Genomic DNA, 14,243 nt, shown 5'->3' with positions numbered 1-14,243 from the left:
GGGGGGGGGTTAAGCAAAAGGAATAAAAATAGTGGCATCATAGTGACCCCCCAAAACCAATATTATTCTTGTTTGTGAACATTGAATAAAATTCAAAATTAAGGCCCCAAACTTTCCAGGTCCAATGTCCCCATATTAATGGTTACATACTATTATTGGATGAAAGCTAAAGTATATTCAAACATCCTTTCAGTTTTATATTTGTATTGACTGTATTTTATATGTTGTAAATGACAATAAAAGTAATGTGTCCTGATACAGTAAATATACAGGAAGTGAACATGTGGGTAAGTAGAGCTTGGATCAGTGCCCATGAAGTGGAGATACAATTCTAACTCTTGGCACAGTCATAATGTCAGCTGTTTCCCTCTCTATATTTTGCTATGAAATTTAAGCCACATATTTTTTTTCCCTGGTCATAGCAGTGCTTTGAATCAAAATGGGGAGATTTTTTTTTCAGTTTTCAGAGAAATAATGTAAACTTCTTCAAAGTTCTAAACAGAAAGATTACTATCTTGCCAAAAAACAAACAGCCAGAAGCATCAGGGTAGCTGTAAGAATATTCAGGCTACAAGCATAAGTGAAAATTTTATTGTATCTAGGGATGATAGAATTTTTATTTCTACACTCAAGGCCGGCTAGATGACCACTTCTTCTAACTGATTCTTACTGTCTCTAACATAGAAGTACATCTCAATAACATAAAATTCTCTGTTGATTCAGAATAACATTGAGACACACACACAAAATACCACACGTGCATGGGCTTTCCACAAAGGCAAAATTCTTAATTTTAGTGAGAATATTTTTTCAGGAATGTCACTGTAAACTTGAGTGCTTCGAGTCAAACCTAGCTCAGCATTTTATGTGGTGGCACTATGAGGCTATGCATAATGAGATACCACATTCTTGAGGGGTTGGATGACCTGTCACAGAAGGGCAGTGGCTGTCACCATGAAGCTATATGGAGCTGAGAAGTGGGATGGGAAAGGTGAGCTTTCTCTTCTCTGAGAAGCTTCTGTTCCTTCATTGTCCTGGTCACATTGGAAATGCAACTGGAAGTGCCTCATAGACTAGTCCACATCTATGGCGAGTGTGATCTAGAAAAAGGAAAGTCACTGGGGAGATAATTTGTTATTCCCAAGGGAATGAATATACAGCAGGAAGTGGTGGAAGGGCACTACATCTGTAGTCAACAAGTTCTGGTCTCCCTCTAGCAGAACAAATGGATGTTTTGACCAGTTCATAAATCACCTGTGTCAGGAATCAGAATTGATAGGGCAGGAAGAGAGTATAAACTAAACCTCTACATTCTGAGACATTTGACTATGTCTACCTACAGTTGCCTCAACCTTCAAAGGTTTCTCAGGCTTTCTTAATCAAAAGGCTACTCCCTAAACCTGAGGGAAAAGCATAGATATCTTATGCAGAGTTACTTCATTGCTGCTTTCTGTTTGTAACTAAATATTTTCCATTTCTGCAAAAGATATAAAGATATTTTGAATGTTAATTACTTCTTCTGACTTGATTTCTCACTTTGGTGTTCCTCTGTGTATTTACAAGATGCAGATGACCTTCTGATGTATCATGATGGCCCACAGGTTGACAAATCCTTCCCTAGGTTTTTGGGGTTTAGAGTTAGCAAGGCTCTCTAGCCTTCAGAAGAGTTTATGAACTCTTCCCTACTCAGGTAAAAAGCTTCATTTATGTGGATGATGTCTACACCTAAACTTGAAAATACAGCTATAACTTCTAAACCTGAGTGTTGTCAAAGGCACTACAAGTAACACTTGGTTCCCTCATTATTATTAACATTCAACAAAGGAGATCAGTATGATTATTCCTATTTTAAAAAGATGGAAACAAATTATAAAACTTAAATCAGAGACTTTTTCCTAACTTTCGCTGTTTGCATTCTGAAGGAATATCTTATTTATTCATTTGTCATTTAACATTTTTCCAAATGTTCTAAAAGTTCCACGGCACGCTACTAATGCTAGCTACCAAAATCCTGGAACAATGTATTAGCGTTGCCTTTTAATAAGAACTAGGCATTTTAGCATTTAACATGCTCATAGCATTTCTTACGCGTTTTAGCTTATGCTGCCTTTGATGTACAATCTCTTCGGTGAGAATACTTTTTGTTATTGTTCCTTGTAGGAAAAGTAGAGCTGGAGGAAATAAAAACATCCCCTTGTTGTCTGAGCGACTCAATTCCTGATCAATAGTACAATAAAGGCTTCCATAGGAAGATAAAATAGAGTTCCTATAAAAGCTGTTCCCCCTGCCATATTCAGCAGAAAAAGCATTTTGACAGTGCCCATTTATCAAAAGCAGGCAAGATATAGAAACTCAACGGGGTCTTGTGTCTCAGGCGTTAGGGATACCAGCTCTAGAAGGACTAAAGCATTGTGTATTAGTATGTATTGAGCCTCCTTCCAGGTGGCAAACAGCTGCACCTTTTTACAAAACTTCAAAAATAAATCTGAAGTGCTTGCTTTCAGCCCAGAAGTGTTATATTTAATTGAACCGTTCTGCGAATGTTATAGCTCAGGCACCCAGAAAGATGGTGAATATTTAATATATTTGTTTTGTATTTCCACCGGTCAACAGAATAATGAAATTCCTTAACTACTTCTCTTTAACTTGCCTGAAGAAAGCACGGTATGTTGCTAAATCGCTTTTCACTGGCCCTGCCGAGAAACAACTTTAATCCTTGTTAGAAAATTGCAGAGTCTGGGCCTGACAAAGAGCTCATGCCTGGCGCATTGTGAGCGCTGGGAGCGGGGCGAGGGGAGCCCTTTACAGCTGCGTGTCTCCAGCCCGCCTTCACTGGACTATTTAGGCGAGGAGGTTTGTCAATTCCTCCCGACAATGGAGCGAGTTTTTCAGTGCCTGTAGCCGCGCTGAGCCCCGTTGGGGATCAATGCTGGCCATTCAAGCTGCACCCTCTTTCATTGCTTTGGTTTGTTAATTTAAGACTAAAGGTCCGCTGAGGAGGTTTAGGGTGTTTAAGAAAGCTGATGAACTGTTTAAGAAATCTGATGAACTGAGAGCGTTTATAGCCCTGGTGTGGCAACTATTGGCACTGAGGGAGCTGTGTCCTTGTTGACCCTCTTGTTATTAAAAATGCACAAGTGCTGCGCTTCTCAATATTTCAACACTCTTTCATTGTCAATACCACCTTCTGAGCCCTTCAGCTTGTTGCTTGCTCTAAAGATCTTCTTAGATTGGGTTTGAAAACTTCACCTTAAACACTAGATTAGACTGATGTTCTGTTTTCCGTGCTCCTGTTGATTTGTTGAACCTTCCCAGGGCTGGAAAGCAAGTAGCAGCTTGATGGGGAGACGGGCTGCTAATATGATTTACCAGTCTACAGTCATGCACAATAAGTGTGAATAAATACAGGGGTCTCACAGAGTCAACCCTAGCCTTTCCTTTTCTCTTATTTTTTACTTTAAAAGAGGTATCTCAGGAAAATGAAGTGAGTAATGCATGCCCTTACAGCAGCTGGATGAGCTATGAATAAGAGGGGGGGAAACAGGGAGGCAAACATATTTTTGTTGAAGAGGTTGGCTGCTGTTATGTGCTGATGTGAAAAAAAATATATAATAAACACTTACTGCTTTATTCTTCATAGACAACAGCAAAGAATATGGCACTAATACCATATAATTGACATCTGCAAGAGTCACAGTGTCCTTTCAGTACTGTTATTACTAGCAGAAAAGTGACTTTTTCTTAGAACCAGTTAGAAGGATTTTTTAATAATTATTGTTACTTAAAATCTGTACAATCTGAAGCTTTTGAGTTTGTAGTAGATTCCCATAAGTCACAGTAGATACATCCCTGCCTCTATAACATGCTCATAGTTGTCAAAATGTGTGGCTTGGATTCCACCTCTGAGAGGCATTTGCAGTGTTGTGCATTTTAACAGGCTCCAAAAGAAGGGATAGTGAAATACTTACTTTTCTTCTTACAATGTCCAGCAGATTTATGTTTATGCAGCTCCAGCCTATACTAAATGCTCAAAACTAGTGAATATAAGGCCAAAAGTGAACAGGAATCCTCTCCACAAGTATCTCTAGGAAGACTCTAAAACTACAATGGATGTGATTTTTATTAAAAATACTGTGACAATTTGAAATAAGAATACATCTTTTTCTAATACAACAGCAGTCATATATTTTCTGAACAAGATATGTTGACAGAGGAGCACGTATCATTTCACAGTCACCAAAATAAAAATTTTCACTGGAAGCTTAATGTATCAAAACTAGTCAGGAAAGCATATTATATTGTTTTCTTTCACAAATTTGAGTAGCAAAATTGATTTCCTCCAATTTCTTAGCTTTTAGTGCATGTAAGCTTATCACAGATATGTATGGAGATTCTAATTTTTACTGCACCCATCTTAATTAAGTTATCTGGCTGGGCTTTAAAACACATTTTGCCAGAAAACTGGGACTGGGTCTATTCTCAGTGATCTGGCACCATTCAGCGGTGTTGCATGGGGAAACCAATCACAGAATTTTCGATCCTGTCTGTAGTTTGTTTGTGTGAGCAAGTTTGAGCCCCTTCTGCTTTCAGCTTGATACAAACCAAATACATTGTGGATGCATTATTGGATTTTTTTTTATAGAAGAATATCAGTTTTGATAAAACTCCACTACTAAAATCATTCTTTCTACTGTGATTATGTTAAAGATTAACAACTGTAGAGTCTGAGTGATAATACAATAATTGAGCTCATCTTATGGCAAATAACAACAGATATTCTGAGTAGAATGCTTGGGCTATGAATTTCTATGTTTATTAGAACAATAGAGTTTCCCGAGTGAATAAGCTCAACTGTATTTTATTTTCTAGACATCTGTATACATAGAACACCTGTCATATAGTTTACAGCTGCTGCTTAGTAACAAGTCTGTCACATTAGAAATATTTTACAGGTACCTATAAAGAAAATCAGAACCAGCATGCATGTTTGGGGTAAAATAATGTAAATAGTATAAGGATGTCATTCAGTGATAAAAAAAAAAACATATTTTATGGATATCCAGTCAGTCCCACATTTTATTGAATAAACCAAACTACTTTCATGAGACATACAACTATCTGCATTTTGCATGGTGTGTTTTTTCACTTATGTAAAATAGTAAATTAATAGGAGAAACTCTAAAATATGTAAAAGTAATTTATTTCTGATTATTTATAATTAAAATACATTTTAATGCATTAAAATAAAAAGAAGACATTATTAAATTAAAATCTTACTCCAAAGTTATTTTAAAACTGATAGTTACAATGATGAGACTATTTCCTGTAAGGAAAAATATATTTACATATATTCACTGTATGCCTTTAAAGCTTTTTCCAGACAACTTACATTTTGATGAAAGAATTCTATTTCTGTCTTTTGTTACATCCAGTAGACAGTAACTTGTCTTCATTTTTTCAATATATATTTTACTTTATTTGCTAATGTATAGGTGGCTAATGAGACATGATAGATCCTTCCTTTGAATTACTCCCAATATATACCTTGCCTAACACGCTGCATATTAAAATATACACTGTGTTTCCTGTCTTTGCATAGCTGTGTATTTTGTAAAGACACAGGAAATCACGTTAGAAAATAATTTAAGCCACTTCCCTGTGGGGAAAGAGACTAGAAACAGCTATGACACAAACTCTTGTAATCTCTCACTGCTAAAATGAAAAAAAAAAAAAAAAAAAAATCCCTTCCTTTTTACAGTTTGACTAAATGACATCTGGTTGGTATTTTGCAGGAGGGGGAGGAAAATTGCTACAACTATGTTTAGTAAAATCTCTTTTAATCCAGTTAATGTGAAAGAACTATTATAGTTGCTATTTGGATCTGAGCATTTTTTTTATGGTAACATAGACACCAACAGCAGAGAGCTTATTCTTACCCCATCTGTTTGTGAAGCTTTGAGTGAAAACATACCCATGCCTAAGACATAAAAAGGAAATAAGGTAGGCTGCAATTATAATTAGTAATTAACAGAAAACAAAACCTTAACGTAGTTATTTTGGGAGGATTGTGTTTTGATCACACAAATACAGTTTCCATGTATTTCTGAATTTTTTTACTTAATAAATTTAAAAGAAAAAAGCAAGACAGATTCCACATACATTTAGATGTTGTTTTCCTGTTTGTACTGGAAAATCTAGGTGTTGCAGATTCTCTCTCACGATACCCTGCTTGTTTTTCTCCTTGCTGTTTTAGCTGTCAATTCTCTCGTGCAACTCTGTATTTAATATCCATTCTTACTGACAGATAGCAAAGTGCATAATGCTATTTTGCTTGAAAATATTGTAACTGAAAGATAAAAAGGCAGTTGCTAATTCATGTAAAGAACAGTCTAGGCCAAGTTATTTGATTTCCTACTGACCCATGCAATTCTCTTAACAGGAATCATTGTTGACTTCAAGTGCTGATCTGTGATCATTTCAAAGTGTTTCATTACCTCTCATTACCAAATCTGTTAAATGAATACTTAAGTGTTGTTTGGTGTTTGTTTTGGTTTTTGTTTTGTTTTTTATCCTTCTTTTCAGCAATGGTATAGCAACTCCATGAAAGTCATATGCATGTGGTTGGCTGACAGATTAGACCTTCAGCTTCACATCTACCAGCTGAAGACTCTCATCAAGATAGTGAAGGTAAATAAAATGTGTTTGTGTTAGACTGCATAGTAAAGAGAGAAAAGTGATAAGGAATTAACATGGATAAGATCATCCATGTTAATTATAAGATTATCCTAAAAGTTAAAAAATGTGGAATAAAGTTGTAAACTTATGTAGTTTTAGGTTGGGAATTTTTTTCCACAGTTGTAACAAATTTCAGAAGAAAAAACATTTATTAAAACCTCTAATGTTAATTATATTTGCACTAGTAACTGTCATCCATTATGGACTCAGTAACAATTGAGATTGTTCTGAGAAATTTTAACAGAATACTGCTGGCTGTACAGCAATGCTGTATGGTATTCCTAATAAATCATTATTTGTCATATTACTGATTTTGTGGTTTACTGTATAAATCCCAGTAATGTTCTTTCTCCCTTTTTCCCACTCTCCTAAAAAGTAACTATTTTATTTTTAATGCACATGATGTGATTACTAAGTTCAATTGGAAAACAGTATTCAATATATTAGATAACATTTTCTAATCTTTTGTACTTTGGGATAAGTATCAATAGAAATACCAATCCTTCCAGTCCAGTCCTCAGTCATTTACACTGGCCAATGTCAGGTGTTTCGGAGTGAAGTGTAAAATACCTTGCAATCAGCAATTATGGGTTAACCTACCATAAAAGAAAGTTTCACCCTAAATCCCTTTGAGATCTTAGTTAATACCCTTAGGTAAGAGATGGAAAGCCATTACAGATTTTTCTTTTTAATTCTGTCTTGTTTAACTCTGAATGTTCTTGTTATCTGTATAAATGTGGAATAAGAAGCAGCTGTTGTCAGTGGTGACCTTGATTTCTTCAAAATATTTTCTCATTAAGTTCATGGAAGACTGCAGAGTCAGAAGCATTTTAGCTTGTGGACACCAGAATTGCAACTGCAGCTTTCAGGATTCACTAGTTAAAAGGGGGGAAAAACAAACAAACAAACAAACAAAAACAAACACCAAAACACAAAACACCACAGAAAGAGAGAGAGATATGCAAGAAAACAGTCATAATAATGATGGCGTCATGGCTGCCTGAATCACCTAAGCTTAACTTTTCTATTTCTGACCTTAACTGATTTCCCTAGGAACAGGATCTGGCTCTTCATTATATTATGTGCCAAAACAGCAAAAGCAGTTTACTATTTGTGGTCAAAATGAATGACTCTTGTGAGAGGTTTAAGGCTCTTCTCAAGTGGAGGTGATTGCCCTCTGGGATGGAGTGGGGGGAAGTGTTATAGGGTCTAAAAACTGTCCAGCAAGATCTAAGAAAGGGTAGACTAAATTATACCAGTTAAATATCACCCAGGATTAGAGGAGGCTCTTACAAAACTGAAGTTCAGGTGAATGAGTAGCACTGTAACCAACCTTCCTTCTGCAACCTGGCACACTGGTGAGCCTCGTTCCACAGGAGTGGGCTCCTGGTTGTGATGGGGACACACTGATTACGGCAGAAACCTTTCTGTGCCTGTAGACCTGGTTTACTTTGCACACAAATTCTAAGTGTGTTATTCCATGGCACCATCTGTGGATTTGGGAGATTGAAGAAGATGATGTCAATCATAGAGGTACTGGTCAATGGACTAGAAGACAGAAAAACTTGTCCACCTTTGTTTTGGTGGGTGAAGGAGACAGAACTGGTAAAACAGGAACGCAGCAGACAGGAGGCTGCTGGGAACTAAGAAATAATGGTTAAAAGAGAGTATCATAAAAAACTTTCACTCCTGCAGCCCAGCTGGGGAGGGACATGTGGAGAGGCACAGTTCTTCCAAGCTTGAGACTGAATGGAGGCACTTCTCTGTTTGCTTTTCGAAAAAACTGGGAGCCTGTGTTGCCCCTGTCATCTCTTGGAAATAGTCCAAAAAAGAAGTAGGAGATCATTTATAAGGGACATGGATGAGGTCTTACTCATTCTTCCATGCAGCAAAGGTAGGGGCATTATTAAGAATGATCAGAAGAAGAAAACATTGCTTGTTCCCATTAAAATCAAGACTAAGGATGATGGCATAAAGATATTGTTACATGTCTGAGACATGTGCAGAGGGATGTAACTAAAGAAGGGTCAAGGACCAAGGAAAGTTATGGAGAAATGAAAAACTAAGCTTGGAAGTGAACATTATTATCCTGCAAAAGTATGTCAAGAGAAGAGCAATGACTGAACCTGAGTGCTGGTCTGAGAATGGGAGGAATACAATGTAAAACTGAAAGAAATTGCTGTAGGACCTGTTAGCAGCGTAGAAGAAAATTGAATGCACAATGTTGTAAAAAGGGAATGCAATGGTGACACTTGAAAAAGACCAGGCAGGGTACTCGCAGGAGTGTGTGAGCAAAACATAAGCTGCATCCATTGACTCTGAAGTTGACCTATGAAAGTCAAATAAATCTCTGTTGCAGTGATTCAGACAAGGTTTAAATAATCATCATAGATAGTGGTAGAAAAAATTCTCCCAGCTGAATGTTACGCCTTTTCAGAGGTGTCTTTTGCAGCTCTCTGAAGTACTGAATGAAACAAGATGAGCTCTTTTTTCTTTCTCTGAGGGTTGTGCACAGTCTTCTCTGGCAGAGGAATGGGCCTGATAGCCCTCAATTATTTTCCCGTTTCTTTTTTGCATAATGTCTTCCATAAACACTGAGATCCTGTAGTAACTGTATATGAAATAAGAAACTAGCTAGATCAACTTGTCTTTCTTAAGCTTTTCAGGCTAACGTCGGAAAAGATTATTTCAAAAATGTTACAACTTAAAAATAAGGAAGACAGAGTAGATGATTTTCCATATGTTCACTTGAACATAACATCAATGAATAAAACAATTTCACTCAGAATTCTTGATAGAAAGTAAAAGAAAAAAGACATATCTGCTGGTTCATAGGAAGGCTGAATACCAGGGAAACAAAACAAAAAAAAAAAAAAAACACCACAGAAAGATGTAGATTTGAGTCAAAATGTGGATGACTTGGAATGTAAATTAATTGGCTGGAGCAGTCACCTGAGAAATGTTCACATTATAGAATATAGATCATAATCTAAAATTTATGGGTTTTTTCCACATTTTGCATATAAATGTAAAGATAAATGTAAATGCAAATACAATCATATTATGGGGAGAGTCAGACACATTTTCTGTGAAATGACAGAACTACCTGTAGCCAATTCATATTTCAGTATCCAATTAGAAAAACTCTTTGTTTGTTATTGAATAAGACAAATGGAATTTACTATGAAATCTGCATACAGTTACAGAAATGTAGTACAAAACGCTTACAGGAATGACCATCAAAGTGTGGCTTGTGGACTCTAGAGTTTACAGAAATCTCATGCAGCCCACAAACTTAAGACCACAAAATCTACCAAACTCTAGATGACAGGTCCCTGACTGCAGAGGGCATGAAGCCACTGGCATGCTAGAAATGGCCAGTGTATAGTGGAAGACTGCTCAGACTTGCTCGTGTCCAATTCAGGATGTTTTATTTTTGCCACAGAAAACCTACCGAGACTTCCGATTGCAAGGCGTGCTGGAGGGGACGCTGAACAGTAAAACCTATGACACTGTTCACAGCCGTCTGACCGTAGAGGAAGCCACAGTCTCAGTCACAGATGCGGGAGGACTTCAGGGCATTACTATGAAAGACAGCGATGAGGAGGAAGGATGATATTATTTCACAAAGCATTTGGAGTTAGGGGGTGATGGTCTGAGGATGGAGATTGTGTTTGGATTGGGGGTTTTTTGGTAACTTGTCCTTGTAGTTGCAATTAGATTTAAAAAAAAAAAAAAAAAAAAAAAAAAAAAAAAAGAGAAAGTAAGATTATCAGAGGAAAAGTGCCAAGGACTTTTTGAGAACAATGGTTGTAGCATATTTTAATGTATAGCTTTGCTTAGGGCTGCAAGAACACTGGCATGGAGTTTGAGTTCCACTTGTGATTACATTTCATTCCCTTTTGTTCATTATCATTCATTCTTGTATCTCCATCCAATATTGATGTCCTGTGCAGAAAACAAAATGTGTGCCTCACTTAAATCACAACTATACAGAAAATAATTATTGGAATAAGTCAGTGCCCTAGCTAAAAAAATAGTGTATTTTCAGGATTACACTTTGTTTACCTTTTTTTTTTGTGCTTAACTTTACATTATTATGTGGTGTGCATTAAAAATTTTAATCTCAGTTCTTTGTATTTTGAGGTTGGTATATAAGTAGTAGGACTTCAAGAACAGTCAAACACATACAAACTACTTAGGAGTGTTGCTGTGTCTATTCATTTTGCAAGTTTAAAGCTATTTCATCATGTTGGATGTCAGTAAGCTTGCCATTAATGTTTCTATTTCTGTGAAAAATTTCAGGCAATAAGAACACATTTTGTCGTGACCACTTCTGTATCTACTCAAGTTTGTATAGAATTCCACAATTAAAAGATGTTTTCAATATTTCAAGCGATTTGAACTGTTGTGTTATTCATCGTGAGAACAAGGGGAGTTTTAGAGGTTATATTTGGGTTATATAGTGATTTATAGTGAATATATATCTGCTCTTCAAACCAAATATATAGCAAACAAATATCCAAGGATGTGATACCTTTACAAAGAAAAAAAGCAAACAAAAACCCCTCACTGGCAGTCAAACAGACAGTGCCTACTGCCTGTTTTTCTATTCTCTCGATATGAACTGGAAAGAATTCAAAATTTCTTCAGTCAGAAGTCACACAACTTATGAAAAATTCAGCTTGGGGGTGTTTTTTGGTGGGAATATGAGTAATTCCTGGTTTCCCGGCAAGAACAGACCACAGGACTTCAGGGGTCTGTCGCAAGCACTGAGAATGAGAGCTGCAAGGAAAGTGTTTCTGAGCACACTTGGAGGTTCAGCCAAGCAGGGAAGAGCAAGTTACGCTTCTTCCTAGCTGTTTAGGGAGAAACCCAAAGTGGCATTTTTTTTCCTGCAGCAAACCAGCCTCATCTACATGTGAGTTGAGGTGAATTTAGCAAAAAGGAAGAAATGAGAGCTGCTGAGGGAGACCATTCTCATCTCTTCGTGTCCTGACTGAGTGCTTGCCCAGAGGTGTCTGGGGAGACTGGGGGCAGGGGGAAGGGATGCAGGTACCCCCCACCCCAGGATGCATCCTGCTGCAGTGCAGTGCACGTTTTGGGGAGCAGCAGGGTGGGAGGTGGCTGCTGTGGGGCAGGGCAGCCGGAGGGGCAAGCAGGGTGCACACAGCACGGTCCCCTCCATCACACTGCATTTGTGTTACCAGCTCTGCTGGGCTGGAGGGACCACAGGGAGCCTCCACAGTATTTTCCACCATTCTCAGGCTCCCAGATGGTTTTGCTGGTTTAGGTTTTGACAACAAGGAAAGAATTTCATATACCTTTCTCATCTCTTGTTGTAGTCATGCCAGTGCATGGAAGCTGACAGTGTTTGAAGGGCCAGGTGGGGCTCTGGTTGAAAGCCAGGCTCAGTAAGGAGTATCTCGCCAGGCCAGGAGCCGCAGCCTCAGTCCCAGTTTGGCTGTGGCAGGCAGCAGGGTACAAGGAAGCCAGGCTGCCCAATGTAACACCCAGCTTCCAATCCCAATGAAGCAAAGAGATCAGTACTAGTCAGGCCTAGAGGGAGCTTGTCTCTTCAAACATCCCCCTGCTTGCCCTCTCCCCACTATCTTTACCTCCCTGAGACCCTGTAGAGGTGTCTGTGGAGGAGTCAGTTGCAAACTGGTGAAGACAGGTGTCACCAAGATGGCCTCCCAATGAAGGAGCATGCCAGTTCCATATAGGGCTTTCCCAGAAAGAAAGCATCAGAGATTTTTAAGGTTGTGAGATGCCATGAGGGTAGGAAGCAATATCAGAACTTAACACTGTCCCTATCAAGTCACTAGCAGTATGGGGGCCTAGAGTGGGAACTCGAAACACTAGGACAGAAGTGGACGTTGCCAGCACAGCTCAGGAGGTGATGGGTCCAACTCTCAACCTGGCAGTAATCCTTCTGCCCAGCCCTGCTAGCCTAAAAGCTCTGTGGGAAACATATTGATTTATACCAACCTCCTCTGTGGGCTTGTCCTCTGTCTCAAGTTGCCCCTACACCAAGAAGGATTTCCTGGTAAGACTCACAAATCTCCTGACTGATTTGGACAATTACAGAGTAGGTTATAGCAATTTCACCTGTCGCAGCCTCAGAAGGACTCATAAGCCAGCATAGTCCTGACTGGCCTCACCTGGGACCTCCTTCCACAGCCTCCACCCAGAGACTCCACCTCAGCTCAGCCCAGGGCTGTCAGTCTCTGCCCTAGCAGTGAAGTGGGCGTGCTGGTTTCTTGATCAGCTACAGCCCTGCCTGTGCTTCCTTGTGGGCCCTGTTGATCCAGACCCTGATTTATGGATTGACTTCAGACCATCCTGATCATCACAACAATGTCAATGATCTGGACTCTGTTGCCACCTGCTCTCCCGCCTGCCCTGGCCTGCCCTACTCCCTGACTGGAGGGGGTGGGACCACTCCTGGCTTGTGGGCCCCTGCCATGCTGCCCTGGGGAGTCCCCCAACCTCCCTGTCCCTTAGGGACCAGTCAACACTTTCTATGTCCTGACATCACCTTTAAAAAAAAAAACAAAAAACAAACAAAAAAAAAAAAACAAAAAAAACAACACCAAACTGTGAATTTTTATGGCTTGAAGTAGGTCTGAGTTACTCAAATTTCATGAAGCATGATACACGTATGCCCCATATGTCAAGCACTTTACTATACAATTTAATCTACACTGCTTGCAAGACACATCTGTTGATAAGATCAAGACGAGTAGGGAAACAGTAAAAAAAAACAAAACAAACAAAAACAAAACAAAAAAACACACACCAAAAAACAAAAACAAAACCAAAAACCAAACAACCAAAGATGATGTAACTATGAAGAAGTTATGTTTGTCATTTCAGAGAAATTAACTCAGACATGAAGTACATGATAAGTTATTATTAGGCAGCACAGCAGATATCATAGGAAGGCAGGTACAGAAATTACAGTACTCCAAAGGTCATTCCATTTCTTATTAATATTTTCTTAGTAACTAGATTTGTGAAACCGTGAACCAACGCCAAGCTTGAGAAGGCCAGTGAGTATCTGTGTGACAGCTTCAGAGTCAGGCACCGCTGCCGCCAGCAGCCGCGGCAAAACCCCGCTGACATGGAAGCAAGATCTGCCTTTACATTTTAATTTGCGTGTTTAAAACCTCAGCACACTGCCGTAGGTGTGCGCCCGTCGGGGGGAGGCGAGCATCACCTCTCGCCGTACGTCTTGGTGCGAGGCAGCCAGCGGCTCTCCCAGCGCTCCGTCCGGGGCTCCGCGGGGCTGCGCGGGGGCCTCCGCGGGGAGCGCTGCCCCAGCCTCCGCCTGCACCGCTTTTCCTAAGCGGGTGCGGAGTGCAGGGAGCCCTGAGCAAGGGAGCAGGGGCGGCCTCCTTTAACTCTCCCCCCTGCGGCATACAATGGGCTGTCGAACCAAGGAAAGCCACGGCCGGGTGCGCGCCCCGCGCTTCGGGCCATGTTGGGGGCCGGGGCGGGAGAGC

At 39.4% G+C, this 14,243-nt stretch overlaps 1 protein-coding gene across 18 annotated transcripts in view; it reads left to right on the top strand.

Moving 5' to 3' along the window:
* CADPS2 (calcium dependent secretion activator 2) overlaps nucleotides 1-10,456 on the top strand; it is a 252,497-nt gene extending 242,041 nt beyond the window's left edge. For all 18 annotated transcript variants that reach the window (XM_026868446.1, XM_026868444.1, XM_026868436.1 and 15 more), the window contains 2 exons: nucleotides 6,583-6,687; nucleotides 10,181-10,456. In XM_026868446.1, coding sequence (XP_026724247.1) covers nucleotides 6,583-6,687; nucleotides 10,181-10,351 — 276 coding nt within the window. In that variant the 3' untranslated portion in view covers nucleotides 10,352-10,456. The remainder of the gene's footprint in view (nucleotides 1-6,582; nucleotides 6,688-10,180) is intronic.
* Nucleotides 10,457-14,243: the final 3,787 nt, after the last annotated feature.

The sequence above is a fragment of the Athene cunicularia genome (genome assembly GCF_003259725.1).
Source record: "Athene cunicularia isolate RWA chromosome 1 unlocalized genomic scaffold, athCun1 chr1_part2, whole genome shotgun sequence".
In the NCBI taxonomy this organism is placed as follows: domain Eukaryota; kingdom Metazoa; phylum Chordata; class Aves; order Strigiformes; family Strigidae; genus Athene; species Athene cunicularia.
Note: the sequence above shows the minus strand (reverse complement) of the source record. Positions and strands in the feature narration are given on the sequence as shown.